Source organism: Ascaphus truei, chromosome 10, assembly GCF_040206685.1.
Source record: "Ascaphus truei isolate aAscTru1 chromosome 10, aAscTru1.hap1, whole genome shotgun sequence".
NCBI lineage: Eukaryota > Metazoa > Chordata > Amphibia > Anura > Ascaphidae > Ascaphus > Ascaphus truei.
In genome coordinates this window covers 32,524,371-32,544,215 of record NC_134492.1, presented here as the reverse complement: position 1 = coordinate 32,544,215, position 19,845 = coordinate 32,524,371, and the positions used below count along the sequence as shown (strand labels likewise).

Sequence of the window (19,845 nt, the reverse complement as noted above, 5' to 3'; positions counted from 1 at the left end):
GCCATTGACTGCTATAGTGGCTTATCATGCCCATATTATATGGGTATGATGTATCACTGTGCCAATCAATGGGTAGAGGGTGGGTATAGTGGCCCTTGGGTGGGTGGTTAGGCCCCCTGGGTGGGTAGTGGGAGAGGGTGAGTTTACCCCTTACTTAATTACTATAGCGGTTATTAATCGCTAAGGCACACAGGGCCAAATACCACCTTTACCCATCCCCGCTACCCAGAATAAACTTGCCACTAATAGTTAATCCTTTCATTGCATTCACGGTTAGCCCCTAAGGTAATGAGGTTGCCTGTAAATGCATTGTTCATGCATCTGATTCATGTCGGTGGCCTCCGGTGCTGATATTAATGTGTATCAGCTCCGGAGACCCCCGGCCTCAATCCGATGCAGGGAAAATGCATTTTTTTCTAAGTCCCTCTCTCACCACCGCCTCTGAAGCTCCTTGGCAGCGTCACGCCAACTTTTTCTAGCAAGAGGAATTTGGGAGTAAATAGTCATTCTAGAGCCTTGATAAACCGCGATAACCTTATCGAGGCTACTAGAATTGCACGAGTTTCAAAACTGGCGATAAGTGGATTATTGCTGCTCACTTGGCGATTTATTTTTGATAGCAGAAAAAATTGGCGATTCAACCCACTTATTTATTTATTTATAAAATGTTTTACCAGGAGGTATTACATTGAGGGTTACCTCTCGTTTTTAAGTATGTCCTGGGTATAGTTAAGATGACAAATAATTAATGGTTACAAATATTGTTACATAAGTGAACAGGGTATACATTATATACAAAACATAGCATTCACAGTTAGAGATAATATATATTATAGACATATATAGCAGCTACAGACCAGGTTCAAATGTGAGGCAGCTTTTGTTTTGAAAGAATTTAGACTGTTGGCGGCTGTGAGAGTCTCCGGTAGATTGTTCCATTTTTGGGGTGCACTGTAAGAGAAGGAGTGGCTGGATACTTTGCTAAACCTTGCGACAATGAACAGTCTTTTGGAGTCAGATCTCAGATGATAAGTGTTGCATGTGGTGGGGGTGAGGAGCTTGTTCAGATAAATGCCCAGAAAGTATTTGAAGACAAGACAGGAAAGATGAACTTTGCGCCTAGACTCAAGTGATGACCAATCTAGTTCTTTAATCATTTCACAGTGATGTGTGTTGTAGTTGCATTGGAGAACAAAACAGCATATTGAATTGTAGAGGGTATCACGTTTGCTATGGTGGGTTTGAGGTGCCGAGCCGTATACTATGTCCCCATAGTCGATAATTGGCATTAGCATCTGCTGTGCAATACACTTTCTGACTAACAGACTTTGGGAGGATTTGTTTCTGTAAAGTGCACCTAGTTTGTCATAGGTTTTGGATGTCAGGGTATCAATGTGCATCCTGAATGTTAAATGGGAGTCAAACCATATGCCCAAATATTTCAAACTAGTAACAGGAGTTAGGGTGGTTTTAGCGTTGGCTCTGATCTGGAGCTTAGTCATTGGAAGCTTTACAAATTTAGCCTTGTTACAATCTTGTCAGTGTTTAAAAACAGTTTGTTTTGGGAAATCCAATTTTAGAGGCTTTCTGAATCACTGTAGGTATTTTTAGCCAATAACAGCTAAAAAGCCTTGATAAGTGAGTTATGAAGGCTATTAGCATAGTCCCCTTAGACTTTGCTCTCTATGCCAACCTAAAGATCATTAATAAATAAGTTATCCCAGAGCTCAGTTTTAGCAACCTGTGCATTTGATGTTTTTGTAAAGATGGCATGGGACGTAATCTAATAGGAAAGCGCTATGACTTCCTATTGGCCTGTGTCTTGGTGGTCATTTTGTTAACTCACGATGGGGGTAGAACATGAGCAGCTAAAACTGGTAAGTATCAGGATAACCACAGTGGTGGGGGGCTATCTGGACCTGACAAAAAAGTTGTTCACCTACACAGGCCCCCTGATTCCAATCATGTTTGAAAACCAATACAAAAAATACAAGCAACTACAATAAAACAAATTGGAAGGATTGTCATTCACTTAACCCAACTCCACTCCTCAAGGGCCACCAACAGGTCAGGTCACCGGGATATCCCTGCTTCAGCACAGGTGGCTCATAATGACTGAGACACTGAGCAACCTGTGCTGAAGCAGAGATATTCTGAAAACCTGATCCATTGGTGGCCCTTGAGGACTGGAGTTGGCCACCTCGGGCTCAACCAAACCACTTAACACAACCATCTTCATGGGGTGTGGGGGTAGTGATATATTATACTAATATCGTGATACAGCTTCCAATCCTGTGCTGAATTAGTGTATTTCTTTTCACTGTGTCTTTTAAAATATTACTCTGCTCTGTTTTGTAATAAAGATTAAGACAGCACTATGTTTCTCTAATTAATAAACTTGTTAATGAAATTAACAGCTGTTGAAAGCATCAGACTTTAGACTTTTTTTTACTCTTTGTTATGATCCCAAAGGAGTTTCAGGCTTCATGAATATCATTTGACAAAACCTAACTCAGCCACTTCTAATTTACAGCAACTCACCTCTGACATGCTTGTGCTTTTGTCTAATAAAAAATTTAGTATATCCTGAATTGAAATTGTTGCCTTGATTTCCAATGTTCCTCACAATAGGAAATATTCTGGTCACGTTTTTGAGGTCTATTTACAGGCTGGTTAGCAACAATGAGCTATGATCTAGCAAGACATGAATCTTAGCATATGCTTGGTTCAGTATTTTACATTGTACTTTCCCTTTTGTTTGTCTCATACTAGCTTTTTTTTACATGTTCATTGTAGCCATTAACTTCCATTAAACATCTGATAAATAACTGTGGAAGAAGATACACAGTTAATGATTTTGTGACTGACATGTGGCCAGAATCTCTGTGTCTGCAGCTTGTCTGGGATGCATGTTTCCAGTGGGTCACATATGCTATGGCAAAGTATGGTGCACGCGGGTGGTCTGTTGTAGATAAGTCTTTTGACTTCTGGGGATTTTTTTTATGCACTTACAGCATTTCGGCTTTTGTTTTTATTAAATGCATCAAATAAGGGCAACAAGATGTTTCCACTGTGCCTTTTCGTTGGCATATATGAAACTAGCTCTTTGATGGCCTATTGATTGTTTAACGCACTGTACTCCAAAGTAAAGATAAAAAAATATTGGTTTGCTTAAGGCATGATCATTCAAAGGATTAAAAAGGCTGTGATGTTCTGCATATATTTGAGTCTCGTTTTGATACCTACTCTACCACATGGTTACGCACTTGTCACTAATAAACTACAAAAAAAAAGAACTAAAAAAACATACTACAATGGATCATATGCTCAGAGTTAAAAATGGCTTCTAGGTGTAAAGAGGCAAAGTAGATGAGACACATTGTCTAGTGCCTGTCATTTAAATATGTTCTGAAACATTAGTGTGAATGAATACAATATTGATTGTGCACCTTAAATGTAATCTTCACCAAAATTACAGTATATACAGTACAGTATGTCTCATTGTGTATGTAGATGATACTAGGATTATTTATCCAATCTACAGCAATCTCACTGCACCAGCCCTGGCTCAGTTTCTACACTCCTGAACTTGCACCTCTGAGCGTTTATGGAGGAAGTCTCACAGTTTTGCTGGTTTCCTCCACTAAAAATTCCTCTTCTCCTGTTCCAACTCAGCACTAATTCTTGTCATTCAAAGTTATTTCTCTACACTTAACACTCACAGGTCTGACTCATAATGCCTTTTCTCTATGTTAAACTCTCTCCTCAAACCTTCTACTAATAGTCTGTTACACTCCATCTCTACTAAAACTTTTGCTGACTACTTCAAAGACAAGGTGGACTATCAGACGAGAGATTTCCCCTACGCTTCCACTACATCTATTCTCCTGATTCCTCCTTCATAAACTCTAGATACTTTCTCCCCTGTAATAGAGGAGAAAATATTGCTCTTCTCCTTTCTATTTACTTCTGTTACTGCCAGCTTGATCCCATTCCTTACTATCTCCTCCAGCCTGTCGCCCCCAGTCTGATCATATTTTCCACTCTGATCTTTAGTGTATCTATTGCTAACTCCACTTCCTCCACTGTCGATCTATTTGTTGGTATTCCTCAAGGCTTGGTTCTGGGACCTCTCCTATTTTCTCTCTATACAGATGTAGCCAAACTTCCCGGCACCGAGGACAAATAAGAAAAAATCTGCGGCGCTGGGGACAGTGCTTGCAGGAATTAATTGTGGCATGGGAGGATTAATGCTGCTTGGGTCCATGCTTCTGAAGAGGACCCAGGCAGCATTAATCCTCTCAGTCTAAACAGTGTAGGAGAGCTGCACAGAGATACATGGCACACTCTTCTACGGTACAGAAGCAGTCTCTGTGAGTGTGCCATGTGCACATCATGAGGGGGAATACAATCTGTCCAACCACTTTGATTATGTATATGAATGAATATGGTCCTATCCTATAGTATTCCTCCTTATTATGTAGTTACCCATATTTGGTCATGTGCATCATCAAGTGGCTGGACAGACACTGAGACTGTTTCTTACCTTCTGCGCTGCTCTCAGATACGGCACACTCATGGAGACTGATTCCATACCAGGGAAGAGTGTGTCATGTACCACTGTGCAGCTCCTTCACACTATAAGGTTTGATGGTTGGTGGCTTTGATGAGTTAACGCTGTGAGGGTCCCATTCAGAAGCAGCATTAATCCTTTCTGTTTTCGGTGCCGAACACAGTAAGTCTAGCTACATTTGTACATCTCTCTTGGTGACCTTATTAATTTTTGGGGCTTCAAGTATTACCTGTATGCTGATGGCACACAACCATATTAGCCACACCTAACCTCACACCTGCAGTACAGTCCAGGTTCTCAAAATGTTTCATGGCAATCTCATCCTGGATGGTAGCTAGAGCAGAGGCCTTAAACTCAATCTGTCAAAGACTGAGCTGCTCATAATCCCACTTAAATCAAGCCCCATTGTGCTTTTTTCCATCATAGGTACTGTAATAAAGCTACAATCTATGCAGTTCACCAAGCCCATTGTTTTTGTGTCTTCTCTTTTATTCTTCTCTCACCTTAATGTTTTTTCTACAAATGTAGTAGACATTATTACCACTGTTAATGCAAGTTAACACACAAAAGAATGCATTAAATAACACATGTTATCTCCTTTATCATTGTTTTTAGTAGCACAATGAGTTGCATTAACGGGTGAAATAACATTGGCTACATCTATTAATCTTGCCACTTCCTTCTTTATAACATTGCTAATATACTATATAAGCTTCTCTCTGTTTCTCTACTACTAAAATGGTTAATGTATGCCCTCATTCTCTCCTGCCTGAACAACTGCAACCTTAACCTTACTGGCCCCCCAACCTCACCATCCTCTCTAAAGCAGCAATTCCCCCCCCCCCCCCCTGGTTGAACCTGGAGGGGTCCTCTGAAAACAATGATGCAGCATTCCCCCTTCCCCCATACAAATGAGTAATATGTTGAGACTTGTCCTGGATTCAGAGGGAGCATATGTATCAGGATTACCCCAAAAATTAAGAAAAGGATTGCAAAATATAGAAAAGAAAAGGAAGAAAAATATAGTAGTATTATTATGTAATTTTGAAGAAGGTAGTAGGAGTCTTAGCTCTTTCAAAGTGCCTACTTACAGTTTTCACACGATATACGGGCAGATAGAATAATATCCAGGTAACTAGATCAGGATCTCTTGTTTGCAGATAAATCTCATAAGAAAAAGAAGAAACCAATTGTGCAGACCAATCTGAAACTTTATCTCACATAAAATAAGCAGCAAATATGTACTCACATTGTGTACATATTAAATGGACACATAAAAAGTGTTGGACGCTTGGAGTCGTGCGCCTTCTCCCTGTCTTTAGGCTTTCTCTCCGCAGCCCGATCACTGAGTGATTCTCCGATTTGGCGTCTCACGTCACTTCCTACTGGGTTGAAATCCCATCCGGGCTCACGGAGATAGGGATAAGATCTTGGTTCAGTTCTTCGGTGCCTGGCAGTGAAAGAAGTGAGCTACCCCTTGCTCTTGTGCCCGTGTCTTCAGAAACGAATGGCTACTATGGATATAGACCACTACAGACTACCAGGAGGACTCTTGGTGGTAACAGTGGCAGGGAAGAGGTACCTTCGATGCCTCTGTCCAAAATGTGACTTTCCAGTCCTGGGAGCCCAGTGTGGCCGCTGTAGAGCACATTTCCTGAAGCCCACGCTGCTGCTGCCTTCGGGATTCACAGAAAAGGATGCGGCCGACCCCAATACCTGGGTGGTCAATCCTGCTGCTACTGCTGCGGCCGAGTTTATTCGAGCATTTGCCCGTTCTCGGCCGCAGCAGTAACCTGGCGCGCGCCGGAGGGTGCCGGGCGCGCGCCGGAGGGTGCCGGGCGCGCGCCGAAGCAGCGGAAGAGCGCCCTCCGATCGGGGCGCTCTCCCTCCCGCTGCCGGGTCCGCCGGGTCCCCCGGAACCCCCTGCTGCCGTACCCCACATCGCAGGACACCAGGGCTCCCTCGAGGAGCCCTGGACGCGCGTGCAGGGGGCGCAGGCACCCGATGACGCGTGACCGCGCATCGGTGATGCGCGGCACGCTGAGGGAGTGCGGCTAGCACGCCGGGGCATCCCCCGGCTTGCGGTGCTAGCCGTGCTGCAATAAAGTGTGTCGGTAGTGTAACAAGCAACGATCTACCTCAAGTATAGAGGTTTTGGAGGGCCTGTGTGCCTGAGATGAGGCCCAAGTGGATTAGAATATCCCAATGACCATAGAACAGGCTGAGACGGAACCAGACCCGGTCCCCTAAGAGGAACCAGAGATGGTGGTATCACTCCTTGATAAAGTGATTGGTGCACGAAACATGTAGGAGGGTGTTGCACCTCCATTTCCTCTTTTTTTATGTATGAATAAAGAATATTTTTAATCAGTCATTAACCCACTCTCTTGGCTCTGCGCTACACCTCTGTGAATGCTGATTCCGAAGAACTGAGGGTGCGGTCCGCTGCATCCGGTACCATCCTTATTATCCAAAGTCTTTAGGCATTGGCTGATGGCATGTCCCCTCCCTCTGGTGGAGATTAGAGGAGGGGCACACGGTGACGTGAACGGGGCATGACTGACTCCTGGTTGAGCCAGTCACATCGCTTGGGTGGGGTTCTGGCTTTCACACCAGATCAACGCAGGATTGTGCAAAAGTTTGCATGCAGCTCTCCAGCCTTGGCGTGAGCTGCCATTTAAGCTCATGTAACTCAAGTGGTGCATTCCTAGACAGGGGAACCGCCATCTTGGGCACAATCCCTTCACAGATCACACAGTGACTGCGATTCCAGCAGGAAACCATACCTCGTGGGTCCTCATAGATTAGCAGTCTACCAAGAGTAGGTTGTTCCTCAGGCTAGCAAAGCTCCATCTCGATACGCTGCACACGATTACAGTCCATTGCAAGCACTCTGTAGTTCCATGATCTGGCTACTGGCTAGTGGCACTCTGGGCTTCTTCCAACAGAGGGGTCTAGACACCTTGTACTTAAGGCACCCCTCCTATGATACTCCCTATCAGTACCGGACATCACCTCCTCTTAGCTGCCAGCATCGTGGACCCTCTCCAAGGGTCTCGGGGACTAAGTTAACCAAAGCACCCCCCTCAAGCATCCCGACTACCTGCCTCAGGCGACTTAGAACAGCATTAGCCTTTGTGTCTCCAGACCCTTTCACCCAATAGGGCAGTCTAAGCTGTAGTTCCTTGCAGGGATGGTCCCCATGACACTACACTTAGTCTCCCTCCTTCATTAGCACTTGTTCTGGAAGCATACCTTGTTACTTCCAGCTTTGTTTCGCTGAAAGCCTGTCCTGTTACAGATCTCAGCAGCGCCTCCAAATGTAACAGTGTTTCCCCCACCCGGTGGGAGATTTGTCCATTACTACGGTGTATGGTGCATATACCTGCTGGTAACAGGTGGGCTGAATCGTCCGCCGGGGGTAGTGGGGACACAGGACTCGGCTTCTGGGGTTCATATATAACTGCAACATATCCCACACACCTAATACAGGTTTTTATGTTGTCTGGTTTATGCTGGTGTATGCTTATCAGACTCACACTACATTTAACTTTGGTTAACCGCCTATTCCCTTTGTTCATGGAGGTTTTTTAATTACTTTCCATGCATTTTTAAACATATAGTATAAATAAAACTTTATTATTTTTCGTCCGTATCCTACATGATCTGTATAGGAGGTTGTGTATTAGTGAAGTCATACATCCATAATCACTTATAGTGATCAAGGTTATTTATACCTTTAGGACTTATATGGTCACCGCTTTGATATCCAGAGCGTGTGCTTATCATAGGATTCTTTTGGATCCTTTTGGGTCTTATTGTATGATCACTGCGTACCAACAGGGATTTATTAATTGAAATACCCATGGAGAGGTTTGTCTTATCTAGAGGTTCAGGAACAACCAGTGGATGAATTGATTTGACATGCACTTATTTGCATGCACTTGTACAAAGTTTCATGATGTTTCAAATGTGCTAGTTTTATGGTAGTTATTAAAATTAGAATTCTTACAGGAGATCTGTAACTAACCAGTTACGTAAATAATTATCATTATTATGCTGTGATCATTGTGTAACTTTGCACCGTTGTACAAGTGAATATTGTCTAAATTGAGATAGATACACTAAACACAAATTACATTTGAAAATCAATAAACATTGTAAGTCTATGAAACCAAAGTTAATAAGGCATAAAACATATTCTGCTATGTTATCACAGGGATTGATGTGTATTGCTGGATTATAAGTGACCTATGCAGGTTTTAATGGGGTTTCCTCTAATAATGTGCAATGTGTTTTATTCTCATGTTCCTTGTATTTCAGATTCTTATTGCAAGCATTATGTGCGGCTACAGTAAGGATGACTGGACAGAGCTTTCCAAGATGGCTGAGGTAATGGTTTACGAGATATTATATTTTGAAGGCTCTTTCTTTCTTGTATGCTTTTTAAATAGTATATATACTGTAAATGAATCAAATTGATCATTGAATGGGAAAATATCCGTTTGACTATTGTAAGATCATTGCATTTAATTTTTTATATTAGTGACAGATATAAGTTCCTGTATGCCATTAATTTCAACGTGTTTTTGCTCACATAGAGCCATATTTATGAAACAGGGCTATAGTAAGTCTTTAGGTGTCTTAAATCCATTGTTTTGAATGGTCTATTAGGCGCGTAGTGGCTTAGCATTGTTTAGTCCATTTTGGTCATACAGATGCAGCCAGATTCATCTCCACCCTGCCCCGCACTTGCTGTGGGTGAACCGCCGCACAAGTGTGGCATTGATAACAGCCAAGTGCAGCGCAGGAGGGAATTTCCCATCAGGGACTCCCATTTAGAAGCAGCGACCCCGGCTGTGTTAATCCTTATGGGAAATTAGTCTACTGGGGAAGCTGTGATCTGGCCATTGTCAGGTTGCAATTCAGCTGCAGTTTCCTTGAGGCAAACTGCTAAATGAATCTGGCTGCATCTGTAGTGTGTTTATATTAGTTTTGGCCATTTCTGTCTGTCTGGGGCACATTTAATCAATAAAGTGAAACCTATTTTTATGGCATGTTTTATTATTGCCAGTAAAAACATTAATTCTATGTAAGGAGACACATTTTAGGGAGTAAGCTCAACAATCATATCAAGCAAATACCCTACCATAGCTGACTATAAATTCTTCAGATGGTGTAGTTAGACCTGTTGATTAAGGATTTGTGATTGAAAGTTAAAGACAATGAAACGTAGATATAAGACCCTGTATGGGCCTCTCAGAGATGTTCATGCATCTATTCTACCATGTCCAGGTTGAATATTATTCCCATGGTTTGTGCTGTTGTCTCTGTCCGTGATACAGTATGTATCTTGTGTGGCACAGGAGGACCTACATTTGTAAGTGTGTATTCATCCACTCTATTTAGTATTTTTCCCTACCAAGTTTCTGAAGTTTTCTAGTTTTCTCTTCTATGTAATAATCAAACAGGGTAATTTCCATCAGGCGAGCTATACTTCATGCTTTAAAAAGTCACTGGTTTTAGCCAACATTAGAGGTTGGCATATCGTTGCCAATCTGAACCAGTCGGGTGAAGGGAAATCTAGCAAACAGGAGAGAGATACAATGGAAATACTCACTCTGATCCAAATACATTTGATGTCACTCTATATATAATTATAAACAATATAGTCAACATACAGTATTCCTTTACTAGCATAGATAACTGTTGTGTCTGTGCAATACCTTACATTTATTACAAGATTTTCTTTCCGGAATGAAGACTTTGTCACTTGCTTTATCTCCTGTCACTCAAACTCAAGAATGACTCCTCACCATTTCTGTACCGATTTAATGTATATATGTGAAAAGGGGTAGAAAATGCACATGAATAGAAGGGTTGATAAAACCAAAATGCACACATTTTAGCGATGAAATCTGACATTCCTTATTGATGCCGCCCCAGCTAGGTCTGCAACCCCATACCAAGTTGAGAAGAGATAATGTGTAAAAAGTTCCAGGACACCTGGGTCCAAAAAATAGAGAAAAACACAAAACGAAATATAGTGTAGTATGTTAAAATCCAGTTTAGATCAGTGGCCAAGTTTGGTCATACACACACATTTGACACATCAGTGTAAGTCCATCTTTCTACCCCTTGTCTTGAATGTGTCTCCTATTCGTCTCCTGGTTAAGAACCTCAAAAAAAGGATAAATAGATCAAGTACAGTTCGTATCGAAAGCAAAATAGCAAAAAAATAACCAAGCAGGGAGATGTACTGGCATTTAAAAGAAAAGGGAGTTACTTGTGGTGTTGAGCAGTTTAGAATCTGTAAGCATTGACTCACAATTAAACCTGCTGTGAACCATAATTTGAGATGTATGTATACTCTGCTATTGCATGACATCACAAAGACCATGGTTGTGTACATGGTCAAAGAGAATCAGTAACATACTATGCAAGTCATGTTGCAATGCCTAATTGCTTTAAATCATTAACACCATTTTTCATTGCATGAGTCTTCCACAAACTAAGACTGCTGTGCTTATACTTTCCAATTTAAATTACATTTTGAAAGAAAGAAATAACTGTGTGAAGCCTCTTCACTGTGATAGCAGATGGCAGAAAACAAAATCCACTCATTGTATGCTTATCATACTATTTAAAAGACTACAAATAACACAACTCGGTTCTTTTTAAACCTTAGATTTAAGCTAACTATAATGGATTGCTAATTGGTTTTGCTTCAAAAAGTGTTTTCATGCATCTAACTGTATATTGCAGATTCTATATTCTGTATACTGTACATTGTAAAACTACAAAAAAAAAGTCACTTCTGGGATTTAGGGAAGTGAAATTAAACATAATCAGTAATTGGCTTTCTGATCTTCAGGACCCGGTCCATTTTATACCTGTATTTAACTAATTGACCATGAAATCTTTTGTGAAATCCATGCTTGACAAGAGCGTTACCACTTTAAGCTGACTGTGATGAATGGCTGTATTATGCTGCCTGCTCTCCTTTTTATAAGACTGCAATGCTTCATGTTCTTTTCATCTTTAATGGCTGTCAATTTGAAGGGGGCGGGAGTGTAAATCTAAAATTCAATGTACAGTACTACAGCAGGTTAAAAACTATCGTCATCTTTAAATCCTACTCATTGTTCCAATGTTTGATTTACTGTGAACAATGTTGCAGATAAGCTGCTCTCTTGACTGAGAAGCTGTGCTGTGTGGTGGTTTATAATTTCTATCTTTAGTGTCTATTTTAACCCAATGTTGCACTGCAAGGCAATTTAGTGCAGACCCACCCGGCACCAAAGTGGTCAATAGTAAGTTATTGATTAAACAATAATTCTCAATGTAAAGTGCCATGCATGGCAGGGGTCAAGAGCTGAAAGCATCGTCAGGGCATTTAGTGGTAGTTTAGGCCACTTACAAAATGGATTACGTATATTAGGTTTAAGCCTCATTTGCTGGATATTTTATTGCTTGAATTGTACAAACACGAGGGTGCTCTGATTGTGGAAAAAGAGGACTTGTATTGTCTAACCATGGATGCTAAATTACAGCAGTCTAATTTTAACATGAATTGTTTAAGGGCAAACTTGCCTGGAATAATCCAATAGACTACAATAAAATAATGGAATGTTAGTATGGGTCAAACTCACTTTGAAAATGCTTTGTTCTAGTAATACCATTAAACAATGACTTCTACATGTTTCTTAGATATTAAAGCTCCTGAGATATGTTGTATACATCACTGTTGTTACTGAATTATATAATGGACAAATTATATAATGTCCACAAGGTAAAGGGGAAAGGTACAATTATCGTTGCTGGGATTTGAACACAGGAGCCATAGAAGTCAAATATGGAGATTGATGTGGTTTAGCAATTACCTAGATGTTGTTGTACTAGTATCTACTTCTGGACATTTTAAAGCTGGAGCAAACTGCTTTGCCCCAAAACATCATGTTTTGATCCAGAGGATGTCCTGGTTCATGACCACATACTGTCATTTCTGAAACCCTCTATTATTGAACATATTTAAAATGAATAAATATGGTATCCATGGGCATTACTGGGAATGGAAAAAAAATCTTCGTTAACTTCCTCGCTATTATCCCAATGCATGACAACATACTGTAAGAAAGTTTCACACAGCACAAATCAAAACATCTCAGCTAGAGATATGTGAATTTTTTTAGCGGATTTGGATCCTCAGGGGGTCGGTTGGTTCCTTTGGTCCGTAGATTTCAGCGGATCAAACCTCAAAAAGGGCAATTCGCGTTTTGCAGATTTTTTATTATTATTACAACACACTCCGTAGATTCCAAAATCCGTGGATTGATTTGCAGAATCCAATCCGAGGATTCAGCGATTCTTTAGAATCCACCAACGGATTGCGGAATCCATGGATTGATTTCTACAAATCCCTCAACCGGTTGTATCCAATGGCGGATTTTGATGAATTTGGGCGGGTAAAAACTGACCAAATCCATCCGTGGATTTTTCACTGTGAAACGGATTTTGGGGGGAAAGTGCGAGAAAATCCAGGAAATTGATTTAGGCCGATTCGCCCATCTTTGATCTTAGATTGCCTTTATGATCAGGAACGCTGACAATGAAAGTGCATGGACCACAAGAACATATGGTTATGAAGGGCATTTATGTATTTTCTCATCTTTTTAATATCTCTAGAACCAGGGACCCATGTTCCCCAATTAAAAGGAACAATTCCTCCTGGGATATTCTTTCACTTATACTTTTACGCAGTCGGAACCAGTGATTCCCCCAGTTCTGAACCGTGCTATTTACAGTTCGGGGAACCCCCAAGGATACCGAGATAATGACCATCAGTGTCAGATTTCCCATTAGGCCTAGGGTGGCAAATTTTTTGGGGGGCAAACATTTCCGCCCCATATGCTTTTGCCGCTCTCTCGGGCCAATTGGACCTAATGGGAAGGCACTTGCCTGTGTCAGCCCACTCCTTCTGTCGCCCTCCTGTTCCTTTGGAATCCCAGCATCAAATGATGCTGCGGACATCACAAATGAGGCGTCACACAGTGTCTCATTGACATGTCATTGTGCCGCCATACAAGATCATGCTCGTGACATCTGCAGTGTAATTTGACACAGGGATGCAGGAGGGCGACAGAAAGGAGACGGCTGACACAGGCAAGTGCTTAGGGGCAGCGGATTTTGAAATCCGCCGCTGATGACCATGTTAGTTGCCGGCTCCGCGGTTCAAGCTGGGGAAACAATATGACCGTTTAAGTCTTGCAAGATCCGCGGGCAAATAGGAGCATGCAATGTTATCGACCATGTTGAATTCACCATGCAGGACACCAACAACTAACAGTGGCTATATTGGAGATACCCTACGGGTCACCTGCAACTAATGCAGTATTAGTTTGGTAACTAAGGGGTTCCGTGAGGTGAAAGTAGCACAGAGATTGATACTTTAATTTTCCTACAAATGCTGGAGTAATGACATTGTTCATGGATGCTCTATATACAAGGTATAAAACATTGTTTAAAAAAAAAACTATTTTGTAATAAACGTGACACCCAGAAGGGTAGCAAATTCATGAGACTTAATGCGCCAAAATATAAAACTAATTGTGATGTGTTGTGCTGCATGTGATCCAACATTTTTTTTCACTAGGAAAATGACAGTGGAGGGAATTTGGAGGCTGAGTTTGTAGGTTGTCAGTGGTGCACATATGCAAATAATATGTATAAAAAATTGCACCATTTTTGTTCACCAGAAATACATAAAAATTGTCTGTCAAATTTTTCTTGGCGTGAAAAATATATGCAAGTAGACGCCAACAATTCTTAATGCATTCATATGTACGAACATGACGTACACCCTTCAAAGAATAAGAAAACGTGCGCGCAATGTAAGAAGAGGGATTTTACAGAACCAGTGTGTACGTAATTTTAAGAGGGTGTCCTTTTCATTTCATAGCTATCTGTACAGCACTGGGTATCTCTGTTGTTCATATGCTTCTTATGAAGTGAATACATTTATTTGGGGTGTAATAGAATGTAACTGCTGTGAATTCAGTCCAAGAATGGGATACAAACCATTTGGGGGGGAGAAGCAACTACAGTAGGTTATGAAAAACATTATTAGCAGATTTTTATCTGACAAATATATGGATTTCAAAGTACGTAATTCACACATTTTTTTCTCTACAGAAGACACTACAGAAGAATGTTCACTACTTAAGAAAACAGGCGTATATTCTAATTGTATAATACACAGTAGCCAATGAACATTCTTATGTAAATTGAAGAATAATGCAGACACAAAAAGCATTAAAAAAAAAAAAGACATTTAAGCACATAAGTAACACAAAAGTAAAATATTGTAACATGATCCCTGTAAAGTTAGTTATAATTCAGTTATGAATAGGGATATTTGAGATGCTGATGTGAGTGGTGTTTGGCAAAAACCTATGTAGAAATAAAAATGTAAGCAATCATTTGCTTGAAAATTCATGCAAAGTCAATGAAATCCCCTACCAGCAAGTACACTCCAGTGGTCTATATCTACTTACAATAAGCTTCACGGAACAAATACTCTTACAGAGACATGAGCACACAAGGATTGATATGCTTGCATATTCTCTAAATCATAATGTTTACTTATCTTAATACTGAAACACAAGTTGGCAAAACCATCACACATTTTGCGTCTGATATGTACAGTAGCTGCATATCTCTAAATATCATTTGCAAAAGGTAGAATGCTACACTGACCAACCATTCATTTTGATTGAATATCCAATAAGGGGTTTGTCAAATCAGCACTGGGCAATCAGGTCAATTCAAAGTGATGATTTATTATGTTACACACAAACATTAAGTGGTGTAAAACCCCAATGTTTCCATCCCTAGTTCCTTAGGAATATCTAGATATCAGAGTATCCATTTACCCCAGAGGAAGGTCCTCCTATGATTCTAGCTAATTGCTGTTTGTTACAGTATGTGACAATAGCATAGTACAGTGTTTTTCAACCGGGTTCCCCGGGCATCCCTAAAAGTGTCTCTTGCAATTTGCAGGTCATTTTAAAGTTGTATTAAATACAGAAGAATTTGCAATGTATCAGATCTCAGACGCACTATTAGAGAGGGTTGGGGTTCTTCAAAATTTCACAATATAATTGTAGGGTTCCTTAACCAAACTAAAAAGAGGTTGGAAACAACTGGTATAGTACTGTATATGCTAGTGCATGTATGAATCTTGTCATGTAGGACCCTACTGTACTTCCTTCTACGTTGTAATGTGCTTCCATTCTCTATATATGCACATTTAAATCACTTAAAAAAATGTATATACAGAAAGAATTAAAATAATTTACTTCCAAAACCTTCACAAGACTATTTGTGAAAAGAGTAGGACATTTTTTAACCTCCATGCAGTTATTTTTTTATTTTTTATGGCTTACTTTATGTGAAAGAGAAAGACACAGCATGAGGTCATCTTCACTATATGTGGTGGTAAGCCTCACGACATGTGGTCTTGTTCACATTCTGAAGTATTAGCTGCACGAGAACACAGGTTACTGCAAGAAAAATAAATATAATTAGGTAATGGTACTGCAACTCATCAGTTCTAAACAGGTCATTCTCTTTCAGGAAGAAGTACGTGGTGTTACAGACCTAACCAGTCATTATGTCGGTTATAAACCATAACGTAAAGTTATGTTTCAACTATGTTAAAATTAGGACTTCTAGGACATTGGGAATGAACTGGCTAGCAAAAACAGCCATTGCAAATATAATCCAAACATTACCACACTACTAAAATCTCACACAACCTTTTTTTGCCTGAGGTTGAAGATTTCATTGATTTTGTATGGGTCGGATGGTGTGTTCTTGTCCAGTCAATGGGCCCTGTGTACGAACATCAAATTTGAATATGTGTTGCATCGAAAAAATGAAAACGAACTTTAAAAAAAAAAATGTCTTGTGTACTGTATGTAGACGTCATACGTATATAACACAAAATTTGCTGTTTGAAAATATTTTTAATGTATCCCTCATGTTAAAATAAAATAATTTTTGACGCAGCTAAGTGCAGATTGGGAAATTTCATATATTGATGCAGATAAATCCTATTGAGTTAACAAAAAACCCTGTTTGTGAAGCTTAGTACATAAACTCCAACAAGCTCCAACTGTCATTGCAGACGGGCCTTTCAAAGTGAAAACATTTAACTGGCAAACATCTGAGTTTAATATCAAACACGGGATAAATATGTGAAAACTAAAATCTAAGTTGGGCATTTCTCACCCACCTTTGGGGTAGATCCACAGAGCTGTTAAATCAGGGCAAATAACATGACGTTATCTAAATAGGTTACAGATGTAATTTTCCATGAGTTTAACGTGTATCCACAAAGCTAAATATATGCAAAAGCAATGGTCGTTATCTACCTCATTAACATAAGCAAAGTTAAGTGAGCACCTCATTGTGTTACAATAGCTGCAAATAACATGGCTTTAAGCCTTTCTTACCGAAAGGCAGCCTTACTCCCATTAAGAGCCTGAATAGGTGTTTAATTAAAGTTTAACAATAGAAGACAAGAAAGAACCTTGTAAATAACAATATGATAGTTAAATCATCCCTTACTGTTGTCTAACACTTATCAAGACCCTGTAAGAGACCTATTGCAGGAACTGGATGTGAGTAACGCCAAGTTTAGCTATGATCTAACTACTGTAACGTTACGTTATATCCCTGCGATAACTATAACGGAGCTCTGCGGATATGCGTGTTTAAAGGGAATACCTATTTTGCATATAATTAGCATTAACGTCCGATATAGTAACGCAAGGGCTCGCTACGACTGAAAAAAGCACTTCACACAGCGTTAGTGAGCTTTGAAGATGGCGGTTGGCACTTAACGAGACATTAATTTACAGTAAGTTAACTTATCGTTAAGTCAATACCGGAGCTTTATAGATCTGCCCCTGTAAGTGTTCGGATGATGTAAACCAGGAATACGTAAACTGGGGGTGTGGGATTTTTCTGGGGGGCGCAGTTGGTTGCAGAGGCCCCGTGTTCTTCCCCGAGGCATTTAAATTAAATACCGGGGGACCTCACCAGTCCTATGCAAACTCAACTTACCGGGATTCAGCCGTCTTCTGGTCACGTCGCCATGACAATGACGTGACGCGACGGGGTCATGTGACGTCACGTCATTTGAAGCCGGCTCACTGGAGAAGGGGGCCACGAGCGCTGGGGGGGCGGGGGGCGCGAAAAACTTTACGCACCCCTGGTGACAAAGGGACTTAACAAAAACCCACAACTGTGATGTAAAATAATTTCTAATTTTAACTTTAAAGCAAAACGAGATAATTAATTTGCATTGTATATTACTAAAAAAAAAGTATTTGCTTTTCTTTTTTTGTGCTTAATGCTGACATGGCAGAATCTTGGTCCCAAAATACCAGGTCTAACTGTGTACCACTTTTTGTTTTGTTTCAATTGTAGTTTTAAGACACATGAAAACAGTATTTACTGATATGCCCCATCGGTCTAGTTCTACTTCACCTGACATAATAAATATAATTTATTTTTTGTTAATATATCTGGTTACTTGTTAAACAGCCAACTTTACTTATTTTACCCAACGTGATTGTGCCATATAAAACATAGCTATACTGTATAACCAAATAACCGCGCCTTTCCTTTACGCCATCTGAATGTGGGATTGGTTGTCCATCAACTGTTTTCTCTACCGTAATTGCCTGTACACAGTGACATCACACAAAGGCGAGAAGCCAGAGACAATCAAACCTCTTCCAAGTATCAGCCGCGCAGTTTTACTAAATAATTAAAAATACTTTAAAAAAAAAAAAAAAGACATTGATTGGCTAAACATGTCACTATCCTAGGAGGGATTCAACCGTTAAAGACTTAAATAGTGTTTTATTTGTTAGAGATGGAAATGCAACACATTGATTCTTCTGTCATCAAATGTAATTTCTGTCATACTGCACAAGTATTTGCTCACACTTACTGTAGGAATTTAGCATATTACATAAAGTGACTGCGAATTTACAAATAGAAAAGCCATTTGAAATCCACTGTGAAAATATTGATTAACATATATTGATATGTCTATATGAAGGTTATGAACCGTACATGTTGACATGATATATGAAATATTCAGATACCTGTTTTGACAATAGAAACATGTTTGACTTTTTGCAATTGCCCTAATTCAAAGCGTTAATTCCGTTTCGAATTGAGTCTTACTCTGTTTTCACGTTTTACAGGTATCTGGTGCAGATGCCCTGGAGTTAAATCTATCCTGCCCCATGCATGGGAGAGAGGGGCATGGGTCTGGCCTGTGGACAGGTACAGTAGGACTTAACATTTCAACTTTCATTTCTCAGCAGAGTTAGCATGTTAACAGCTGTTGTTCCTAAGTGGAAAAACCACAGAGACTGAATTCTCTAGGCTAGGACTGTTTAAATATTTATTACTTAAAGTAGAAATAAAAGGAAATTGCACAAGTGTTTCGTTTTATGGAGGACCAAAATTGGACTATGCTTGATGGAAAGCAATATTATAGCAAATCGTTTCTAAAGCACTGAGGCAGAATTAGTTGAATTTAAATGCTATATTTTTATTCATTCTTAATGTTGATCCAAGGTCCCTGAAGCAAAATATTGTACCAAATGTTTAAGCCCATTGTGATTTTGTGCTAAATGGGGCACAGCACAAGAAGCATTTTGGTTTTTTTTAGCACATGATCATGCTTTTCAAGATGTGCATTGGGACAAGCAAAATTATTTTTATTTATATTTAATCAGTACCAAAATAGATTTGATCCATGTCCCATACCAATCAAAGAAGCTTTTCCTTCTTAAAGACAAACATACATATACTTTGAGTTTTAGAGGGTCTGGAAAAGAAGTCCAGCTACTGATCTGACAGCTAATGTATGTCCAGGCCTATTTTTATTGGGGAACTCACAAGGAACAGTTGTGGCAACTTTTATTAGAAATCACAAGAAATTATAGAACATCATTGTTAAATTATGAGCAATAGTACTTAAGGTTAGACATGTCAATGGGTTTAGAATCTGTCTGGATCCCCGGATCCATGTCAAGGAACACTCACTTTCAGGGACTAGGCTGTGGTTCTGCACTTTCTTATTTTAATGTAAGGAATTACAAAACCAAAGAAAAAAAGAAAATGAAACATATATATATGGATATATATATATATATATATATATATATATAGAGAGAGAAAGAGCG

General features: G+C 39.9%; 1 protein-coding gene across 1 annotated transcript in view; it reads left to right on the top strand.

Annotated features, from left to right (window-relative positions):
- DPYD (dihydropyrimidine dehydrogenase) overlaps positions 1–19,845 on the top strand; it is a 755,572-nt gene that overhangs the window by 540,037 nt on the left and 195,690 nt on the right. Inside the window, 3 exon segments of the mRNA XM_075616482.1 lie at positions 8,897–8,965; positions 18,856–18,899; positions 18,901–18,937. Of these exon segments, the coding sequence (XP_075472597.1) occupies positions 8,897–8,965; positions 18,856–18,899; positions 18,901–18,937 (150 nt within the window).